This window comes from Heliangelus exortis, chromosome 19 (genome assembly GCF_036169615.1).
Source record: "Heliangelus exortis chromosome 19, bHelExo1.hap1, whole genome shotgun sequence".
In the NCBI taxonomy this organism is placed as follows: domain Eukaryota; kingdom Metazoa; phylum Chordata; class Aves; order Apodiformes; family Trochilidae; genus Heliangelus; species Heliangelus exortis.
The window spans coordinates 7,056,162-7,076,862 of record NC_092440.1 but is presented as its reverse complement, the minus strand read 5'-3'; the positions used below and the strand labels follow the sequence as shown (position 1 = coordinate 7,076,862).

General features: G+C 42.6%; 1 protein-coding gene across 25 annotated transcripts in view; it reads left to right on the top strand.

Annotated features, from left to right (window-relative positions):
• FBRSL1 (fibrosin like 1) overlaps positions 1 to 20,701 on the top strand; it is a 513,458-nt gene that overhangs the window by 413,505 nt on the left and 79,252 nt on the right. For 18 of the 25 annotated variants that reach the window (XM_071763655.1, XM_071763653.1, XM_071763649.1 and 15 more), the window contains one exon: positions 3,654 to 3,707. The exons of the other annotated variants lie outside the window; for them this stretch is intronic. In XM_071763655.1, the coding sequence (XP_071619756.1) occupies positions 3,654 to 3,707 (54 nt within the window). The remainder of the gene's footprint in view (positions 1 to 3,653; positions 3,708 to 20,701) is intronic. 25 annotated transcript variants of the gene reach the window in all.

Genomic DNA, 20,701 nt, shown 5'->3' with positions numbered 1-20,701 from the left:
GAATTAGTGATGTTGCTGCCCCATGTAGAAAAGATCAGCATCCAGAAAATGGAAAACATAGGTGACTGATACAGGTGGAGAGACTTGATTGCAGATGGTAATGCTGGGGTATTAATCACCTTGCTGCCCTTTTCCATTACCCTGCCAGAGTTTACAGATAGTGACCCCTGCATTAACCATCTCCCAGGCATGGGAGTGTCACTCGAGGTAGCTCATGTCATTTTAAATTGTGAGAATGGCAACCTGTGATCCTTGGTTCTTGTAAACTCAAACCAGGATGGAGCTGCTGACTTAGATATAGGAAAACAGGTTTTCCACAACACCTCTTTGTACTGTATATAACTGCATTGCAAGGGTTAAGGATAAATACTGTAAAAATAAACCTTACTTGATAGTGGGTGGTAGGAGAAGTCTGAGAATTTACATGAAGACACCATTTCAAGGTGGCAGTTTCTGTTTCCAAAGATATTTCGAGCTTGTTTACAAAGTGAGATTTTTATATATTTTTCTTTTTAGTGTTTAATTTTGAAAGCACTCAGCCTAGCTTATGTTCTTGTAGAAAAAATGTTATCTTTAAATTGCTCTGGAAGGTAGCGACAAGATTTTTAATGCTGAGTTAAATCAAGCTGAGAACATTGCTTGCCATAACGTTTTTGTGTAGGGCAAAAAAAATTTGTATGTGGATGTCAATTCTGCAGTAACTGTTATACCAAAGGAGAGCTGGGGACATAATAGGTATAAATCTTGGTGGTTTTTTTCCCCTGGAATACTCAACAATAAAAAACATTTAGGCTATTAAGGTACCTACAAAGCTGTAGGTTATAAAGTTCTAACCTGCCTTCAAAATGGTTGGAAATCCTTCATAAATATCTCTTTACCACATACCTTCTATCTCCCTGGATGATTGGCTCTCTAGCAAAGCCTTCCGTAGAGGGTGTACTGTAATCCTTTTATGTTACTTCTTCTGTGCAGATTACGCAGCAAGAAATAATTAGGAGATTAATTTTCACCTGTCACTGCCAATAATAGATAACCTTGATACAGCGACAGGGCTGCAAATTTGGGGAGCAGGAAAGCATTTAACCCTGTAGAGATTGCTGCGGGGACCAGGCAGAAAATGGTTGCCAGAAAATGACCTCCCTGCTCGCTGTCAGGAAAAGGGAGAGACGTGTTGGTCTCTCAGCTTCATCTCCCCCAAACACTTTGCTGCTCTGAATGTGAGCTGTAAAATTCGCTCTGTGCCACAACCCTGCCACACGTGCCTGGTGCTAATCAGCCCGGAGCAGACGCCGGAGACCTTTGTAGCCCAGGCTTTTAATTCAAATGCAGTTCTGTTGCTTTTCATGATTTCAATTCCCAATCTGACTGGTATTCCGAGTCTGCTAGGGAAAGGAACAAACTAATGAAGATGGCTTCATTAGGCAGAGCGCAATTTAGCCCTTGCCTCTCTCTCCAACAAATGCAGCTGAAAAAACATCCCAGAAGTAACTGTGCTTTTGGTCTTTGGAGAAGCAGAGCTGAGGTCTTTCTGCTCTCTTTCAAAATTAATTACTTGCTCGTATCAGGTGAGCTTAAAAATGTAGCCCGTGCTCTGAGACAGCCAAGGTAAATGGGAGGAAGAAAAAACACAACACCCTTCCCCCTCCACTTCTTTTTTATTTTTTTCTTTTGTGCTGAAGTTTAAATCTACAATCTGTTGAAAATGTAATGGGAAACCAGCCTACAGAAAATGCCATTATTCATATCATCCTGAGCTCATTTATTTTATCTGCAATAGTAATGATAAGACAGGCTGCTTGGCAATGCTGATAAGCTGAGAAATATCTTAGAGCTATTTGTAAAAGTTAAAGCAGATCTTGGTACTGAGAGATAGGGAAACTGATGAGCCTTTGGGCAATCTGCAGAGCTGAAAGCTAATAAAGATTTTAATAGGAAGGCCTCATTAGGATTAGGGAGAAGATCTATTATCTGGGATTTACACAACACAAATGGTGGGGCAACTTCAATTTTTGCTCCTTTGTTCATTAAATACTATTGCTGAATGTGAAGCCTTTTAACTCTGATCTGGATCTCTTTGTACATTCAAGGAGCCATCACCAGCAAAGATGGAAGGGCAGTTTGTGTGGGAATCCATTGGCCACACATGAGAGCTGCCAGAAAGCCATCATGTTCAAGGGACCAGTCCCTTTTTGGAGGTGCAGAAATGCAGTTGTTTGCAGGTGCCTGGGTGGGAGGGTTCTCAGTGTCTTTTTTCTGTTGTGAACAGAATCTTTTGGCTCTGAAGAGCATCTTAAGAAATAAATTTACGTGTTGTGGTTTTGCTGGTTCTTTTGATAGTGAGATTGAAATATTATTACTGAGTGGCTTGTCTACCCAGTTCAGCCTCTAGTGAGAGGTGTTAACTCCCAGTTCCACCGGGGTGGGGGTTTATTAGTTTTGATCACCACCCAGGCAAAACTATTCTAGTAGAGAAGCTATCTCCAGTGCCACTGGAGCTGGTCAGGTCAGAGTAGTATTTGACTTGATCAAATGGTTTGGTAGTTACACCACCAGACAGATTTTAGCACCGTGTGTTTTCTTAAATGTGAGATGTACAAAATGTTCAGTTTTTGAGGACCCTTGGTGCCTGCAGATGCCTTTCACGTGGGCTCAGCTGCTTTACTCCTCATACTTGGCATGATAGCTAAGGTGCATGTAAACCACTGAAAGAACATTAGTTTATCCAGGGTTTACAGATGTATTTAATATTTTTTCTCAAGGACCATCCAAACTTTTTTTGTGGTTGAACTGAATCGTAAAGCAGGAGGAGAAGCCATGCTGGAACATTCTTTGGTTTCCTTTTGAGGTCCAAGCCTTGCTGTAACCCGATTCTGCTAACCCACAGTTTAAACCATTTTTACACACAGCCCACGAGTTGTTGAACTGGTAACGCAGATGAAGGGGTTTGTTAGGTGATACCCACAGTGGCTGTGAAATGCAACTGGTGTGACCACACCTGCATTCAGGAGCTCTCTGGTGTCTTGCCTGTGTGGAGCACACGCGAGTACAGCAGACTCAGCTTTTTCCCCATTTTCATGGCACAGACCAGCTCCTTTCCTGCTGCTGGATCACATAACCCTAGCGGTAGCCACAGCAACATTGCTTCCAAGGAAGAGTAATATTTGGAATGTATGTTCGTGTGTTTTCAGGCTTCTTTCACATGATGTAGCGGCCAAAACCCAAAAGGGAGCACAGCACCATAAGCCCCAGAGAAGTCCATTCCAGAACGTAGTTTGGGATCTGCTAGTTTAAACCAGTGGTTTTATAGGGCCTACAGTGGACAGCATCATGATAGATTTAATTCCAAGTATTCCATCTTCCCTGTGCTTAAGGAACTTCCTCAGAGCAGCTGCAGCTACAATCCCCTCCCCTCAGCCTGGAGCTGAGCAGGGCTGGGAGGAACCCACCCTGCACCCAGGACAGGCACACACTGGGTTGGTGTCAGTTTATTGCAGCTTGTTCCTAACAAGTCACAGTTTATGTGAGCAAACCAGCGTGGCCTCCTAAAGAAGTAGGGTTATTTGCACGTAACCTGTTGCTCCAGCAAGGCTGCCATTTGAGAAGTTTCTGATATTTCTGTTTGATATGAATGAAACTTTTTGTTTTGTCTGTAGACCGCAACGGAACTGGAGCTGACTCGTATCAGGAGTGCCTTGATAACAAGCAAGGTATGAGATCAAGTCTCTCCAACATGGGCACTTGGGACTGATTTAGCTTGATTTCCTGGAGCTGAATTGGTTGCTGTCTCTGTCTCTCTCACACTCCCCTGTCTCCTTTTTCTTTTTTTTTTCTACCCTCCCTCCTCCCCACGCTGTCTCCAAGCCAATTCACTGTTAACAGTTCCATGTCAGCTAACCTGTTGGCTCAGGGTCTCATTACACATTTGTGATAAGGCTTCTTGTTTCTAGCACCCTCAACCCTCTGCTATTAAGGGAGGGAGTGGGAAGATTGTAAGACTGAAGTAGCATGTGCTTGCAGCTCTCTGCTTCCTTGAAGTTTAGTTGCACAGCCAAGCAGAAAAATACTGAAGTAAAAGTTAAGGGAAGACATGTGCTAGGCTGGGTTACCCTAAAGCCAGACATCCTGTGGCATAATTTGTGTGCTGACACACTCAGACTTGTCCAGCCTCCTGTCTTCTCCCCTGACAAAGTTGATAAGAACTGGAGAAGTCTCTTGTGGCTTACCAAGGGAGTGATGCTGGTGAAAGAGGAACCTCTTATCCTGTTGTAAGCATGAAAAGAAGAGTTACATCAGTAGAAATGAAAATTGTGAAAGTATCTCAGCAGCAGGACCCAAAGGCAAGGGTATTGATTTTGTATTTAGAAAAAGGGTTGGTGTATTATGTCCTCTTCAGATGTCTTCTCTGGGAATTGCCATCAGAACTTCTACTCTGTCACCATGTAGTGAGCGTTGAATCTTCTGGTAATCAGGCAGAACAAGCACTTTTCAGTCCAGAATTTAATTCATTATGTGTTACAGCAAAGAGAAGAGGAAATACTTATCTTAACCAGGTTACAGGCATTGGTTAGATGTCAGCTTTTGACCCTCTTGTTGACCCAGATCTGTGACAGTAACTAAAAGGATCATTTGCTGAAATTTTGATCCTTCTTGCATCATTTTTTCAGCAGTAGTATCAAGAAGCACAGAATAACTGTCACAATTTTGGTGTTTTGTTTGGTTTAATTTTCCACTGGTGTCTTCACTTTCAGCATCCATCAATCACATGTGATTCAAGTCAAAGCTACCATGAAGTTCATTCCTCCTGCTGTTGTTTGGTTTGGGGTGGGGTTATTGTGAAAGGTTGGGGTTATTTTTTGTTTGTGCTGTTTCCCTCTCCCTTCAAAATAAGAAGTATGTTGTCTCTCTAGTGACATTTATGTTCATATTTTCCAATATTTTTCTCTTCTGATTGTAGTAAATACCTAATCATTGCTAAGCTTTCATTTCAGAAGTTACAACTAGAAGACTAATGTGGAAAAACCATAATCAATAATGGTGCTTTTTTTATTAGATTAGGTTTAGAAGTCTTCCAGCCCAATGTAATTCAGGATTCTCTGTTAATAGATAGTTTGTGAGAGAACAGTTTTTTCCAGTAATGTTTTTCTAGTTGGCTGCAGGGATTCGTTTCATTTGATATTTTGTAGAAAATAACTGAGTTTCACATTTAAAAAAACCTGAGTTTTTATTTTTGAAACAATTTGCAGCCCCTTCTATGTGCCAGTTACCCTGGTTTATTTGAGAGGAGGTATCAAACACTGTTACACCCATCACTTTCACTTGTCTGTCAGTAACTTAGACTTCTAGTGTGGTTTTTGGTGGGTTTCTTTGACTTCATTGTAACACTTGAACAAGCTGTATCATTATAAGCTCTTTCAATCCTGCATGAACTGGATCTGATTTGGGTAATTTACCATGTCCATGCTACATCATCATGCTTAAAGCAACAACTTCTAAGCATGGGGAGGTTTAAAATGCAGAAGTATATACCCAGTAACTTGTAGTCAGTCCCTCACCATCCAATCTGCATTATGTTTTGTGAGCATGCAGTAGAGTTGATTCCAGCATTTGTAACAATTTACAGAATTTAAAATGTATACCTGGCAGTGGAGCCATAATTTTGGTTGCTTTCTGTTACGTTCAAAAGAAAACACCACGGATGGCTGTGAAAGTAGCAGTGGCTCTTTAATAGTGTTAAATCTTCAAGCCATGTGAAATGCAATTGCCATGGCTTCTTTTTATAACAGCATGCTTGTCTCCTAGAAATTATGCTATAATGAGGTTTGGTTTATATATTTTACCCCTTTCCTCATTAAAGTGCTATCTCTTGGAAGGAGCGCTTTGTGTCTTGAAATACTGCATGGTTAAAATGAAGGCAGGTTTATAAGGATTTAATGTACTTTGGAGCCAAGGTTTTGCAGCTTTATGGTAAAGATGTTTTAACAAAGGGCTTTATGGTAAGGGTGTGCTGTATTTTAGTCAGGCAGTTGCTCAAGGGAAAATTTTCAGTGTGAGCACGTCACAGCAGTGAGGAGAAATTCAGAGGGAAACAGGCGTCTGAGGTCCAGTTGCTGTCTTGGCTGATATAAAGGCTTAATTCTTTGCAATTTCAAGCCCTGAATTTGTTTTACTTCTTGGCTCAGTGTCCTGAGACAACACTGGCAGGTCATTTGGGTTTCTCCTGTCAGTGTTCAAAGGCAGGGTGCAGGAGAGCTTGCCTGGGACAGGCACAGGTGGGATTAATCACACCTCTGAGCATGAGGTTTTTGCCTTTTATCTTCAATATTCATTATTAAAATCATATTCTAAAAGCAAAACTTGAGGTGTCAGGGGTTTGGAAGTGAAGATGACAATTTGTAGCAGTTGCCCATCCACTGTGGCAGAAGATGTGTCCTGGATCCGCCTGTGTCTCTGGGATACAGTTAATACCCTGTGGTTTCCTGAGAGCCAGGGGCTTCTGCCATGGAAAACAGGTATAAAATTACAACCAGACACAGTTGTTGCTGGAACTTTTCAATAGGAACTTGCTGTTATTGTAAACAAAACAATTCTGGTTTAAAGTTTAGGCAATAAAAAGCACTTAGTTAGGGCCTTGGTGGCAGCCAGGAGACATAACCTCACATCCTTGAAACAGTGTATAGAGAGATGGTCTTGAAAATAATGTATTTCATATTATAATTTGTAACACCTTCTCTTATCCATAGCAAATTGTGGTTTATTTCCTTCAGGGGTCTTCTCTCCATCCCCATGCCCTTAGGTGGGCTGGTAATGGGAATTTTGCCCTGCTACAAGCAGAGCTACAGGTTCATGCTAGAGGAACCCAATAACTCTCACTTCTGTGACTCTGTCTTTCTGTGTTATTTCCCCATAGATGAATTAGTTGATATTTTTCCAAGATGGACATGGTTTCATCTTTCTGATGGCACTATTGACTTCCTAGGAACCTTTATATTTCTTCTCTGATATTTTACAACAACTCCTAAATTCAGTACTGCTTATTGATTTTGTTCACTCACCTCTAGAGGGAGAATGAATGCAATTTGGAGCAACGTTTGGGAGCAAGGATGGAGGGGAGTTAATCGTGGCAGTGATCAAAATTTGGCTGCAGTCGAGGCAATAGTGGTGCCACTGTCCTGAGGTTATGAAGGACCAAGTGCTTCTGCCCTGAGTTGGGGCTGTGAGTGGATCTCAGGCAGGTTGTTGAACAGTCCTTGCAGGGGTAGTGTGTCTGTAGGGTCAGGCATGATTTTGAAAAGAGTGGCTATAAACTGAAGACTTTTTTTTTTGTGTTTCCAGTCCCCTGGGCCATGCAGTCCCAGTGTGTGTCATCTCCTATTAGTCTTGATGCAACCAATGACCTTGTTTGTGTGAGCACATTAAGCACAACATTAATGTCTAATTTGACTACTTGGAATTCGGGCAGGCTGCAATCCATCACCTGAACTCTTGACAGCTGAATATGGCTGGAATGGGATAAAGGAGAGCAGATAAAATACATGCTTGGGCCAAAACTCTAGGAAACTGGAAAACTACTTGTGTAGTTGATGTAACTGTAGCTGTTGGTGGAAATGGGTTCTTCACTGGAAAGCTAAGGCTGCAAAAGCAAAAAATTTGTGGTCTTTGTAGAGGTCTGTTCAGCATTCTTCCTGCTTGTTAAATATCAGCATGGTAAATGAGACTGCCAAGGTACAGAGGCACCTTTCAGAAGATGTTATTGGGAGAAGTTTTAAACTGTTCCAGTTTTTGGATCCCTTTTGAACCCTAGCAAGATTAGTTCCAGGTTTGGCAAAGATGAATTATGAGGCAGATAAATAAAAATGGCAGATTGGCATGGTTGGATTGAAAAGTGTGGTCCAAACAGTTCTGTCACTGAAGGTGTTATTTCCATTAAATGTTTTGAGATTTAATATTGATTTCGGTGAAATTACCCTTGAAAACATATTTCCTCCAAACCTTTATATTTATATATTTGTTTTGGAACTACTTGAGGAGTTGGAAAAACGAAACTTTTGCTTCAAACGGTTTTTATGTTCTGAAATTGGCTTTTTTCACTGTATGAACCATTTAAAAAATACTATTTGTTATTTGTATTCCAGTCATGCTTATGCACTCTAGTTATGGGCTAAACGTCACTTCACAAACCACACTGCAGACTGGTGGGGGGGATCAGTTTCTGCCTGAAAAAACTTCGGTTTTGTATTTCTGACTGGGGCTGCATTGATTGCCAGTGCCTATTTAAAACCAAAACAAAACAAAAAAAGAAAAAAACGTTCTCAATTTACAATATGCTGGCTGCCTTTTTGTTTAAGGAATTATAAATACATCAGCAGATTTTCCACAAAAACACATATGCTTTCTTCCTGATGAGCATGGTGACGCACTGCGAATCCTTGCAAGAGGCCTTGAATTTCCTTCAAGCAGAGGATAGAGCTGAGGTTGAAACTGAAATTTTAAATAACTCTCTTCGTTTCAAAAAGGTGCTGATGGGGCCTTATTAGCAGAAGAATTGCCATTTTCTGACTAATTTTTTTTTGCCAGCATGGGAACAAAGAAAGAAAGGAGGAGGCAGAATAAAAGCCTGTGTGCGTGTACGTACAGAGGCTGCGGTTCTCTAAACTGGTAATGGTATCTGGAAAGGGTCCAGGCTGTTGTAAATATGAACTTTTGTCAATATTCCCCAAGCTTCTTTGGACTCTAGGGTGGGCTTTATTAGCTGAAGGTCACACCATTGTGCTGTCTCTCTCTCCTGAGACTTCTGATACCTTCCTGAAAGGACAGCCCATTATCCCTAGGCTTAGAAGCCAGCTTTCTCTTCAGTGGCGCTGAAGCTGATAAGCTTAAGAGGCATATTTCATCCCCCCACTGCTGCTTTCAGGAGACAAACACTGTTTATCATTCCTGATTAATTCCAGTTGAACAAAAAAATAAAATAGGAGGCATGTGTGTGTGCACACGTGCGTGCACACACCACAGGGACACAGAGCTGACATTTTTTTTTTTAGGCTGGTCTTGCATAACACAACTCATCCCGCTGGCCACAGCGAGCGGCGTCTGGTGCTGCCTCTTTGTTTTTTCTAGGTGGTGTGTCCGAAGATTGATTTAGTAACATGAGAGGATCCTGGGCTGTGATCAGTGTGAAGAGAAAGGGGTGGGAAGGGGGGAAGGGGTAGCAGCAGCCTGAGCATCGAGGTTGGAATTGATTTGTGGCAATTAAGCATTAAGGTCTGAGGGAGCAGGACCACCCGCTGGGAGAGCCGCTTCCATCACCTGTGGAAGATGAATGGCCCGAGGAGAGAGAAGGGCAGGGATTTTGTACTCCTACCTGAGGAGAATCATAGAAACACTATCTTGCTTCTGTATCTTACAGCTCTGGTCATCACAGTTAAATCCCTTTGCTGAGAATTGTATGCAAGGGAGCTGGAAGATATAAATGCTGGTTGCTTTTACTGCTTTGGTTTCTCTTTTGGGTCTGGCTAAAAATTAGTTGAGGAGGGGTCTTGCTGGTTTTATTCTTACTGCTATTTCAGTAGTAATGTCTTCCATACTTAACTTCGAGTTTCTTAGGGCTACTTTATTCCTTTTACTAAGATTCAGTGTGTAGAATGACAAGCACATATACTAAATAACATATTGTCCCTCTTAACACTCCGGCAGCTCTAAAAAGCCCAGGCAGTATCCCCCAGAACTGGGCATCCAGGGCAGGAGGGCTGTGCTGTGTTCTCTTCTCTGGGATGGCCTTGCTGTGCAAGACACCTCACTTGCCTGTGTCTGAGGTTTTTGAGTGGAAAATGAGAATATCAGTACTGTACACAGTCTTTCTGGTTTGGATGACCGTGTAGCTGCAGCCCAAGTTAGGTCTTTTGCAAAGGGCTCTGTGTGTTCTTCAGTTCTTGTGTTTTACTTGCCAAGGTTTAGCAGTGAAAAAAAGATTGCACATGGCTGAAAAAAAAAAAAAAATATATATATATATATATTAGAGAGCTGTGGTATGGAAACTGTTTTCTCTCATTTTGCTTTTTGTTCATATCCAATAAATGAACCCTTGGGCCCTGACAGCAGGTAAGGGGCTTCACCACTCTGCCCATTCCCCTAGCACAGGGATGCTGCTCATGCAGAAGTGCATCAAATGCAGCATAGAACAAAAGCAGATCGGCTGCTTAATGCATGTGGTATTAAATCTTTGTTTCATTTGCCACATGGGCTTTGTTTAAACCAGATTCTTGGTACCCCAATTGCAAATAACTTCATTTCCTTTGCCAGAACAGAGATGGAACAATATTGAAAATAATTTTACAAAAGTATGTTTACTTCTTGCCATTGAGGACCATGTTTAAAGATGGATTTTGCTATTATGGCTCCAGCTCTAGTGTAAACAGGCTCTAATGGGGAAGGCTGCAAAATAATAGGGTTATTGGTCATCTTCAGGGAGAAGATTCCATAACACATTTAAAACTGGAATAGATCCGAAGCTTCGGCTGACCAAACACAACTAGCATGTCTGTTTCAAAATTTACATGGTAATGTGAAATGGGAGTGGTGGGCTTCTAATACTGTATTTTTCAGAGGTAAACTGCACGAGCTGGGGTGAATTCAGGGCGCTTTTTTACTTCTGTTTTGTGGATTGAATTAAGCTTGTCATTTTTCACATAAAATAGTTTTCAGTGAGAACATCCTTAACTATACCACAGACTCCTTTCTAAGGGCAAAATAAATTTGAGGAAGAAAATTACTTAGCAAAAGGTTCTGAATCTGTGTATGTGGCCTATTCTCCAGGTAAGTTAACACCGTGGAAAGATTTGTATTATTCCAGTGGTGCTCTGTAGACTGCAGCAGAATGTGTGCTTGCTTGGCCCCTGAGTTTGATAAGTGAAAAGTTACTGTGGGCTTGGCAGGGGAAGCTCTTAATATCCCTCAAAATGGAGGAGGCAGAAATTGTCTCACTGGACAAAGATGCCTTTGGGCTGCTGCCCACCATTAGGTATGTCCTAGACAAGATATATTTACTTTGTGTGGATGGATGATTTCCCTTTCCCTCCCTGAATCTGGTCTGCTATAGCTTTTACCAAGAGAGCTTTCCAGCTTCTGTATCACAGGAAGCATTGTAGCTCTTGTTGAAATATGAAGCTCCCCTCCTTTATTAAAATTAAGAACCACTTTCTCACATGGCAAAGTGATAATAAAGACAGAAATTGGATCTATAACTTCATGAAAAGAAAGATAATTTTTTAAAGACAAATCATGCGTGGTAATACCTCCATTGTTCTCTCACTGTGTTCTTTGTATTGCTTAACTCCCTGCGAACAAAGAACTCATAACTGGAATTGTAAAAATAATCCAGGCATTTAAGTCAAAACTCAAAAGGCCTTTGGGAATCTCATGCGAAGGTGTGCCCTTGAAGTGGGGCTTTGTGGATTGTCTGAGCAGGTTTGAACATCCTGGCCCTGAGGAAATCTATGGGAATTTTGCCACTGACTGCAGCGGGGTCAGGATTTCACACTTGGTGCTTTGTAAGTACTGCCAGGCATTGAGCAGAGCTGGCTTTCAGTCTTTGAGAAAAGTCTGACTCCCTCCCCACAAGCAGGCAGGAGATTTTCTACTTGGTTGCACTTGTGAATTCTAGTTAAGGGAATCGCTTTTGGTCCCCCCCATCTTTGTCACTTACTTAAACAAACATGCAAACTGGGAACACACTTGCTCCAGCTTCAGTGGCAGGTGCCTCTTCAAGTTATCTTTGTGCTGATCTAGACCTTAAACATGTGGGGAAAGTGGTTTTAAGGTAGGGTTCAGCACTGCTTAAATGAAACCGTTTGGGCAGAGAGGTGGGAGTTTTTATTCCCAGGTGCTGTTCAGGTGTCTGAGCCCAGCTAGTTTGAATTATGAAGGTTTGTTCTCTGAGCTTGAACACAGATCAGTGTGGAGGTTGAATTGTAAATTGAAGCAATGAGTATTTCTTCAACTGCTTATTGCAAAATAATGTGTTTTGACAAGTACAGGTCTATGCAGGATGAAAGTCACTGGAAAAGGAAGGTACTTAAATGAACAGTCAGGGAATGAGACCAGAATTTCCATTCAGATTCAACTAAACAAGGCCCTTTAAAACCAGCTTTAACTCTGTTTGAGCAGGGAGTTGAGCCAGATGACCTCTTGAAGTCCCATCACTCAAGTGACTCTGGTTCTCTGGTTAGATGTTTTGTGCCTGCACAGGTATTTGAGCAACCACTGGGTTGCCTGACCCTTATCATTGTAAACAGGGACATCATCTTCCTCCATCAGGTCACAGTTCAGGGAGAGGAGAGCCACCAGAGTTGTAGCAAGTTCCCCTTTGTCCTCAGTCTTTGAAAGTTATGGTGCAGTGGCTAATGATAGCATCTGTTGTTTAAGAACTGCTTTTGATGGAGGAAGCTCTGTATATAATGAAAAACAAAAAACAAAGGACCCATAACCCAAAAATACCATAATCCAGGGCTGTAGGAAAATCAGAACACTTAAGTTACCTGATTGTAGTTCTCAATCAAGAGAAAAAGAAAAAAATACTGGAAAAAACTTTCCAAGCTTTCTGCAATAATGTCCCACAGACTGTTGTCAATCCAAAGTAATCCCATGAAGATCAACAAACTGATTACTAGCAAACTTGTTTGTAATTAATATTAGTAAAAATTAGGTCAAAAAGTGAGCTGTGTGGCCCTCGTGGGTCTCCAACTATCTGTAGTTGGAAGAGGGAGTTGGAAAGCTGCATCCTGTGTACCACCTGGAAGTTTATTGAGGCTTCTCTGCCACTCAGGGGAGCACAGAAATGTTGCAGTGGCTGAAGATTGGCTTCAACTTCTCTGTGTAGAACAGAAAGTATAAAAACTTAGTTGTTATGGAACGCACAGAACTTAGAAAAGTGCACTGAAATCTGCACTGTTTCAGATTCAGGGGGCATTTCTCAGAATGGTTTGCAAAAAGTCATGATCACAGCTCAGTATGGACGATAAGAAAATGTCAGAAGTTAATGGTTAATTTTTCCCAACTTTTTCTCACCCAGATAGGGCTAACAGACACTTCTTCTTTTTTAACAAAAAAATTGCTTGGTTCTTCCTCACTGTAGCTGTGTCTTGAGGGCTTTCCTTAATGAGCTGTCTCCTGTCCAGTATGGAAAGAAAAGCAAGGAAGGTTGGAGACCTTCCTTTTGTCCCCCTGTGATTTTAATCTCATTCATTCATTCCTAATCATGTAGAAGGATTATAAAAACAAAACCTGTTAAATCTTGGGTCTTACTTCTTTTATTTGTCTCCCAAACATCATCATTTGTTCTTTTATCATGTTGCATTGCTTTACCCATGAATCAGCTGCCTTTTTTTTTTTTTTTTCTATGCAACAAAAGTCAGGCAGGGAGCAAGGGGGTGACGGGAGTGCCGCTTTCTTTGATGCATTCCACACACGAGTGTTCCTTGGCCTTTCATACAGAGGAGTGGATGCAGCTCTTGAACAAATTGGACCTACTTGTTCACTGGCCTAGGCCATCTTGTTATCCAGCCAGCTGTGTTTTGATCTTGGAGGGCCGTTTGAAGATTAAATTGAGACATCTTTTGTTACTATTAAGTGCAGTAATTAAATCAGCTCAGTGTTATTTAAGTGTGGAAAATGTCGCTTTGCTGGCCCGTGGGTGCCTGAGGTTGCCATTAGACAGCTGTGTTGCTTCCAGCACTAATGATGAAGAGGTAGGAGAAAAGAGCTAAGTGCTCTCTAAATAATTTTCAGTTCTTTCTGGGTTATGCCAGATCCCCTCCCCACCTTTTTGTGTGACGTTTCTCCCATCCCTTCTCAATTTTTGAAGAACGTTTTTGGGAGTGAGCTCAAGTTTTTGGGGATGGAGAGCTGGAAGTGAGTGCCCTGTCCTGAGTGGAGGGGTGATGTGAAAGGGCATGGGTGAAACCCGTGGTGGCACGACTGAATTCCCTGGATTGGCAGCTGCTGCTTCATCTCTGAGTTTGCAAGTTGTTGGCTCTGTGAATGACAAAGCAGGCTGAGCTAGCAGGATGGATGCAATAAATGAGCAAAGTTGGCTGCTGTGTGTCCCCCCCGCCTCCCTCCATAGAGGGGAGTCTGCCAGTCAAGTCAAGCTCAGCCAGTACATTTGTTCCCATGAGGGTCATTGTGATTCAGTTTGCTGGTGAAAACTGGCCTGAATGTGAAGTGGTGGCACCTGGGAAATGTGAACTCTGGTTTAGGCCAGGGCTGGTATCATTCAGAGGTCACCTGGGGTTTAAGGGGATGAGACTTAGTTGCCCTTACCCAGCCCCCTTTGCCTTCTGCTTGCCGAGCAGATTGCTGTGAGAGAAGTGGCTGGAGGTGATGATTGGCAGCAGGGAGCAGGCAGAGAGAGAAAGGGAGATCCTCAGTGGGAGAAGCAGTTCTTCAGAGGTCGAGTATGTTTTAATGCCAGGTTAAGTTGTGCAGCAGTGCTGGTTCATTGCTACTGGCAGCACTGATTGCTCCAGCATTGCCTTGCTCTTTCCCATTGTGCCCTTGAGAAACCCCGATTCATCCTCAGTCTGCAGCTGAACATGCAGCTGCTGCTCTTGTGGTTCCCACAATGAAATCCAGCAGCTCTCACTTCTTGAGAGGGGAGCAGCAGGCAGGGTTGCCCACAGCCCGTTTTGGCTACTGTCCTGCCTGCCCAGGCAGAGCAGCACGCTCGCTCCCCAAGCCCAGCCTCCAGCCTTGCTTCTGAGCCATCTTGTTAGCCTGGCCTCCCAGATGCACCCAGCTCTCTGGCTTCCATCTCCAGTAATTGCCCAGCAACATCTATTTGCATTGCTTTCTATGTATCTGTGTTTTATGGGGGGGGGGGGGGGGGAAGTGTATTTGCACTTCGCAAGTGTTTTTGAGCTGTGGCAAGGGCAGAAGTATGGCAGATGGGTGGGGACGAGAGAATCAGGAGCATGATGAATCTGTTTTTCTTACCTTGTTTAAAATTGCCTGTTAAAAATTCAGCAGCCGCACCTCCGATCAGCCTAATGGTGTCTGCCATGTTGTGAATACACAGTCATTAGTTGGTCCAATTCATGCATGCTGAGGTAGGAGGGTGATGTGAATGCAAAGGAGATGGAGAGAATGGGAGTTGGGGGGGGCAGAGGAAGGAGGGGGAGAAGCCTGGTAATACAGTGACAATGAAACATACGGTAGTCACACTGGAAAACTTTCTCCTTCATTAGCAGGGATCTGTTGAGTTTCTGCTCACATTAGGGTAATTAACACAAGTACAGATTGTTGAACATCTGTGCAGTTTAACTATATGGCCGGTTCCCAGGCTTTAAACAGGGCTGTGAGGAGCCAAATGCAAAGCAGTATGAAAAGCCCACACACTATTCATTTTACTGAAATTAGCATTTCTGGATGAAAGCTGATGTTGCACGTCGGCTATAAATTTTCTCTGGTCTGTTGCCAGGTTAGCTAATGATCTGAGGTTAGTGTTTGTTAATAATTTTTAAAAAATTCTCACTTTTAATATTCTGGAGGGGAAGTTTCTATCTTGCTTTTCTTTTATTAGCAGGCAAAAAAAAAAAAGCAAGCAAAACAAAGCATATGGGTGTATTATATCTAATGTGCTTCTAATCTTTTTCCAGTGGAAACCCAGGAAGGAATTGCTGGTTCATTCTCCACTGGGGGCTGTTGGCTTTGTGGAACTACCAAGGCTTTTAAATATTTCTGACCAAACTGCAGTTTTAATTTTCTAGCCTTGTAAATGCCTGGGAGGCTCTGCTTGCAAAGTGTTGTAGATATGAGCTGTGTAAATAAAATGCAGAGTTTTGTCTGCGGGAGGATGGTTACACAGGTACTGCTTCTCTGCACATCACCATCCCATAACTCTGTGTGTGTGTATATGGGGTTGCTGGTGTAAAGGTGTAGCTGTATTTATGGAGAGCTTTCTCTGCTGATTATCTCAGAGGATTTTTGTTTTGCCTTGGCACCTTGAAGCTTCCTCCTTGCTCATTTTTACCTTGCTAGCTGAGAGCATCTGGGCCACAAGGTTTGACTGACTCTTGAGTGTAAAGTTTGGAGCAGAAGCAAATTCTCCACGGAGGGCCCTCCCTTCATGCCACAATTACCTCTCAAGCCTTGGTCCATCAGAGCTGATGCTTGTTGGCCGTGTAGGAAGACCACTTAATATTTCAGGTTTTTCATTCTTATTCTCTGTGTGGATAGGAAAATTTTTCCTTTACTGGCAGATTTGTGAAGCCGCCTTCACGTGGGTTTCCTGACACTGATAATTGATGGTCGTGGTTTTGATAACAGAATTTAAGCATCTTTTCACTCCTAGAAATTTTCACTGGCAAATTCAGACCAATGTTTCCAACACAAGACCAGCCACAGTTTTCTCTTCCTGATGTTATTCCCCTTGTAGCTGCCTGCTAGTGTTTTGCAGAGTTCCCTCCCAGTTGTGTATTGACTGGGTTGTTCTGGCTGTACCTCTGTATCAGCCTGTGAGCTATGTAAGTGCATACCTGAATTCACAAACACACTTGGGTTTGTATACAATTAACTTAATTTTTATGGGGAGGTGGTTGTGCATTTTAACTGAAGTGTGCAGGTTTTGGGGAAAAAAAAACAAGCCAAAACAACAGCAAAACAAAAAAAACCCCAAACAACACACCCACCACAAAACTCCAGGACCAAATATTTTCCAAAAGTGAAATTGCTGTAAGGCAGATAGCCCTTATAGCTGGGACAATAATTAGTGCACCCTGTGTGTCAGGGAATTTTATTTTAATGGAGAAGACATTCATGTGTGAAGATAAAAAGCCAACCAATGTGCATAAAAAGTAATAATCCTTATTTAGCCCGATTTTGTTCCTGCAGTTTTCACTAGGCAAAAAAAATGGGATTTTTTTAATATAATCCCTGTGGGCTGATGTGAACAGAGCTGATCTTTAAAACCCTACTTACATTTAAAAAGGTTTGTATATTTTTTTGTTTAATTGGGAAAGGAGGGGACTCGGTGGCTTGGAGGAAATGCAATTCTTGCCAAGGGGGCAGTGATTTGGCTTTTTAGTTCATCTTCAGCTCTTGTCCTCTAATGGCTTACACTCCAGCCCACAATTTAGCTTGGCACCAGTTGAAGTTGTTGGGGAAATTGTTGCTGTCTCATCCACCAGCTCCTCCACAGTCTGCTGACAAACATCAGAGCTTGCAGAGCTTCATATTCTTTGTGCCCAGAAAACCTTTTGTGACCAAAATGCAGGCCTCAGATTCAGTCCTGCAAATGTCTGGGCTTCAGCAGCACCATCACCCACATACCTGTAGGAGAGCCCTGTAGATCCTCTGCTCAATGCTTCTTCTAGGGTGAAGGGGTCCCTGCAAGACAGAGTTGTTGAGTCACATAAAACTGCATAAGCTTAGTTAAACGTGGTTTATTTTTGAAGCACTAATTTATTTAACCTAGTCCAGAGAAATTTGGGCTGGCCTACTTACTTTTTAACAGTTTTGCAGATCCTCACTCGTGTGTGTGCACATGGCTGCACACCCACTTGGCTGGGAGAAGGAAAAAATGTGAGTGAAATGTTTACTACATTTGATTTCTTACCTTCTCCATAGAAGATGTCAGAAGGGTTTCTTTTAAAAGAAAATGAGGCATTTTATACATTGGTATCTTAAACCACCGAGTTACCCCTATTCAGATGAGTCTCAGGACAGCCTGAAAGAGGGAAAGGGGAGGAAGAATCATTGGAAGAGACTGGATTTCAGGTGGATGAGAGAGTTTCTTAAGGCTGCTCCTCTCTTCTTGAGCATGGATTATAATATTCCAGAAGATGTAAAACTAAAGAATTCAGCCTGTGGTTGGGGTAGGAGAGTGTTGACATTTTATGTTAAAATGATTGGTCCGGTGATTTAGGCATTTACTGTATGTAAATGAAAGTACCAAAATATTTTCATGCATTGTCATTATTTGTGCTAATGGCAAGAGGGTGGAAGATGCTCATGCCTACAGGATTTTGAGACACATTAGTGCTGTCTAGTACAGGGAGGTGCACCACAAGTAGTTGTTTAAATTAATCAGTGTTACTGTGTGAAACAATTTGGGGGTTTTTTCCCTTGGACTTGATGATAGTGTTACTTTGAATACTGGCAAAATTGTGTTCTTTAAAGTTGATGAGAATGTTTCGTCTCACCAAGTTTAACATTTTTACTCCCAAGGTTTGTACCACATGTATCTCTGGATTTTATTTGTGTTTATTTTATTTATTTTTAAAAGTGTTGCTATAAAAAAAAAACAGACAAACCTGGATTATTTTCAATAACTACTAGGGAGAAACCAGAGTCACCTATTTGGGTATGTGGAACTGACCATGAAATTAAAGGGCTGCTTTATCTACAAGAATGCTGCTGAAATGAAACAAAATTTTCCTTTACTAATACTCCTGCTTTGCCTCAGTGCTGCAACTTCAGAATATTTCTCACAGAGTGGACTTACAATGTCTGTTCTGTTCCTGAAGAGCAGAAAATGGCAACGCATCCAGAGAAGTGTTTTCAGAGTTTTGTAAGACAGGAAAACTGGCTGCTGAAAGAGAACTGCCAGCCTCCAGTTTTGTGCCTGGATCTGAGACTGCAACTGCTCATTTCACTTGCAGTGAGACTGTAATGATTTTTTCTAGCAGATTTTTCCAGCGTGTGCACTGGCTGGGAGGCTGTAGGGCATGCACTGAGAAACTTGAGGACGTGATTTTGAAGGATTCACAAAGTTTCCTTTCCTCTAATCTCATTCAACACTAAGGTAGCTTTTTGGAAGCAGCAGGTTCTCTCATTCTCCTGCATGGCCACTTTAAAGGGTAGTTGCATTTACTTAAATCCCTAAAATAAGCTCAGAGATCTTGAGGCTCTTGCTTTGGCTCTGCTGCATATCCCCAGCCACCTTTTATCAGACCCCAAACTGAGTGCATTCTGCTAACCTTGCAGCTGCATGGGTGGAATTATCTCCATTGTGTAGATGGGAACTCTGAGGCAGATTTGAAATTACTTGCCCCAGGCCACCTAATGCTGACAATAGACCACACAATCCCTCTGCCTCTTTCTATGCCAAAACCATTCTCTTGTGCCTGTGTATGGAAAAAACAGCAGAGCAAGTGGAGAGCACTATTTGTTGTGATAACAATGTGCGTTCAGTCCCAAAAGGCCATCGGACAGTGATGGATACATTGCTGTGAAATTAATAATGCTGAGAGATGCACAGAAGGAAAGGCAAAATGGTTGTTGCTGTGCATGTAGGTGGATGTGGAGCTGGCGAGATGGATCCAGCAGCCTCCCAGGGTCCGTCAGCCCCTGCGCCAGGCAGCACATTTGCATTCTTCTGTCAGGGAGTTGGAAGCTGCCAGGGAGCAGTTTATACTCCAGCCCGCTCTGGCCTTGAATTATGCATGACCAATTTATCATGCCCCTAGCTGAAAAACTAATTGTGTCCCTGGGATATATTTACTAGAAATTGTAGTTTGCTGTGCTGGGGTCCCCAGAGTGTCCGGCACAGCAAATGACTGGGAAGTCAGAGTGTGTTCAGAACAGGACTCCTGGCTTTGCCAGAGCCACCGTGCTGTTGATAGATTTTTCACTTCGATTGCCTTTCTGAGGGTTTTCCCCCCTCCCTCCTATTTTTCTTACACTGCATTACACTTAATCAGTCTGCAGGAGTCCTTCCAGTAGTCTCCAGTATTAAAAAGCACACCAGTGTGCCTCAGAAAAAGGCAGTTTATTCAGGAAATGCCAACCAGGTTAGGGGGGAGGGGGCTGTTTTCTTCCATGTGCGGTTTTCCTCTTTTTTTGTAAGCACAGTGTGGCTTCGTGTAATGTCTCCAATTACCATGAATGTCCCCTCCCTCTCCAGGTCTTGAGTGATGAGATTCCCTAATTACTGTCATTTGAATGAGAGGTTGGGGAGGAGAGGATTTTTTTCCTCATACAGAGCTCATGGGGTGGGCTTAAGCTTGCAAATGGTATTACCACCGGGTCTGGCAAAGGAGCATGGGATGCCCCGAGCTGAATTTCTCAGTGATGAAATGCCAGCTGTCAAACCTGTATCTGGCTGTAAACCCTCACATAAGGTAGAGCTGAGCCATAAAGATCAGAGGTGGGGGCGAGGGTTGAAAGGGAAGGAGGTAATTCACTGATAAATTAATCACCCAGTTCTGTCTGTCCTCCCCCGCTTGTCACGGGAGGAGGATGTCAAGGAGTTAATCACAATAAAGGAGTCAACAGTAACATGACTTACTTCAGAGGCAGAAGAGCCCTCTGGAATATCTTGTTCCCTTTTTATTATCCACCTTGTCCAATCTAGTACTGCTCAGCCTAACACAGTTTGCAGTGAGGACCTCTGCCATCTCCTGTCTGCAGGGCAGGCAGAGCTGAGGCAGCCTGTCCTCCCCAGGGCTGGGCACTGCCCACTGAGCTGCCCAGAGGAGAGCACTCCTTTTCCCCAACATAAAGCAGGAGCCTTATTTATGGCTACACTGAACTGAAGGGCTGTGCTCTTCCACCACTTGAATGGGATTCAACGTGTGTGTGTTCTCTTGAGGGGAAAGCTGGAGGAAGTTAAGTGGAATAAAGGTGATGGCAGAGGTGCTTTCTTTAGGAAATCCAAGGTGTATTAAATAGTTTGTGGAAACTATTTGTGACAAGTGCATGCATGGGAAAT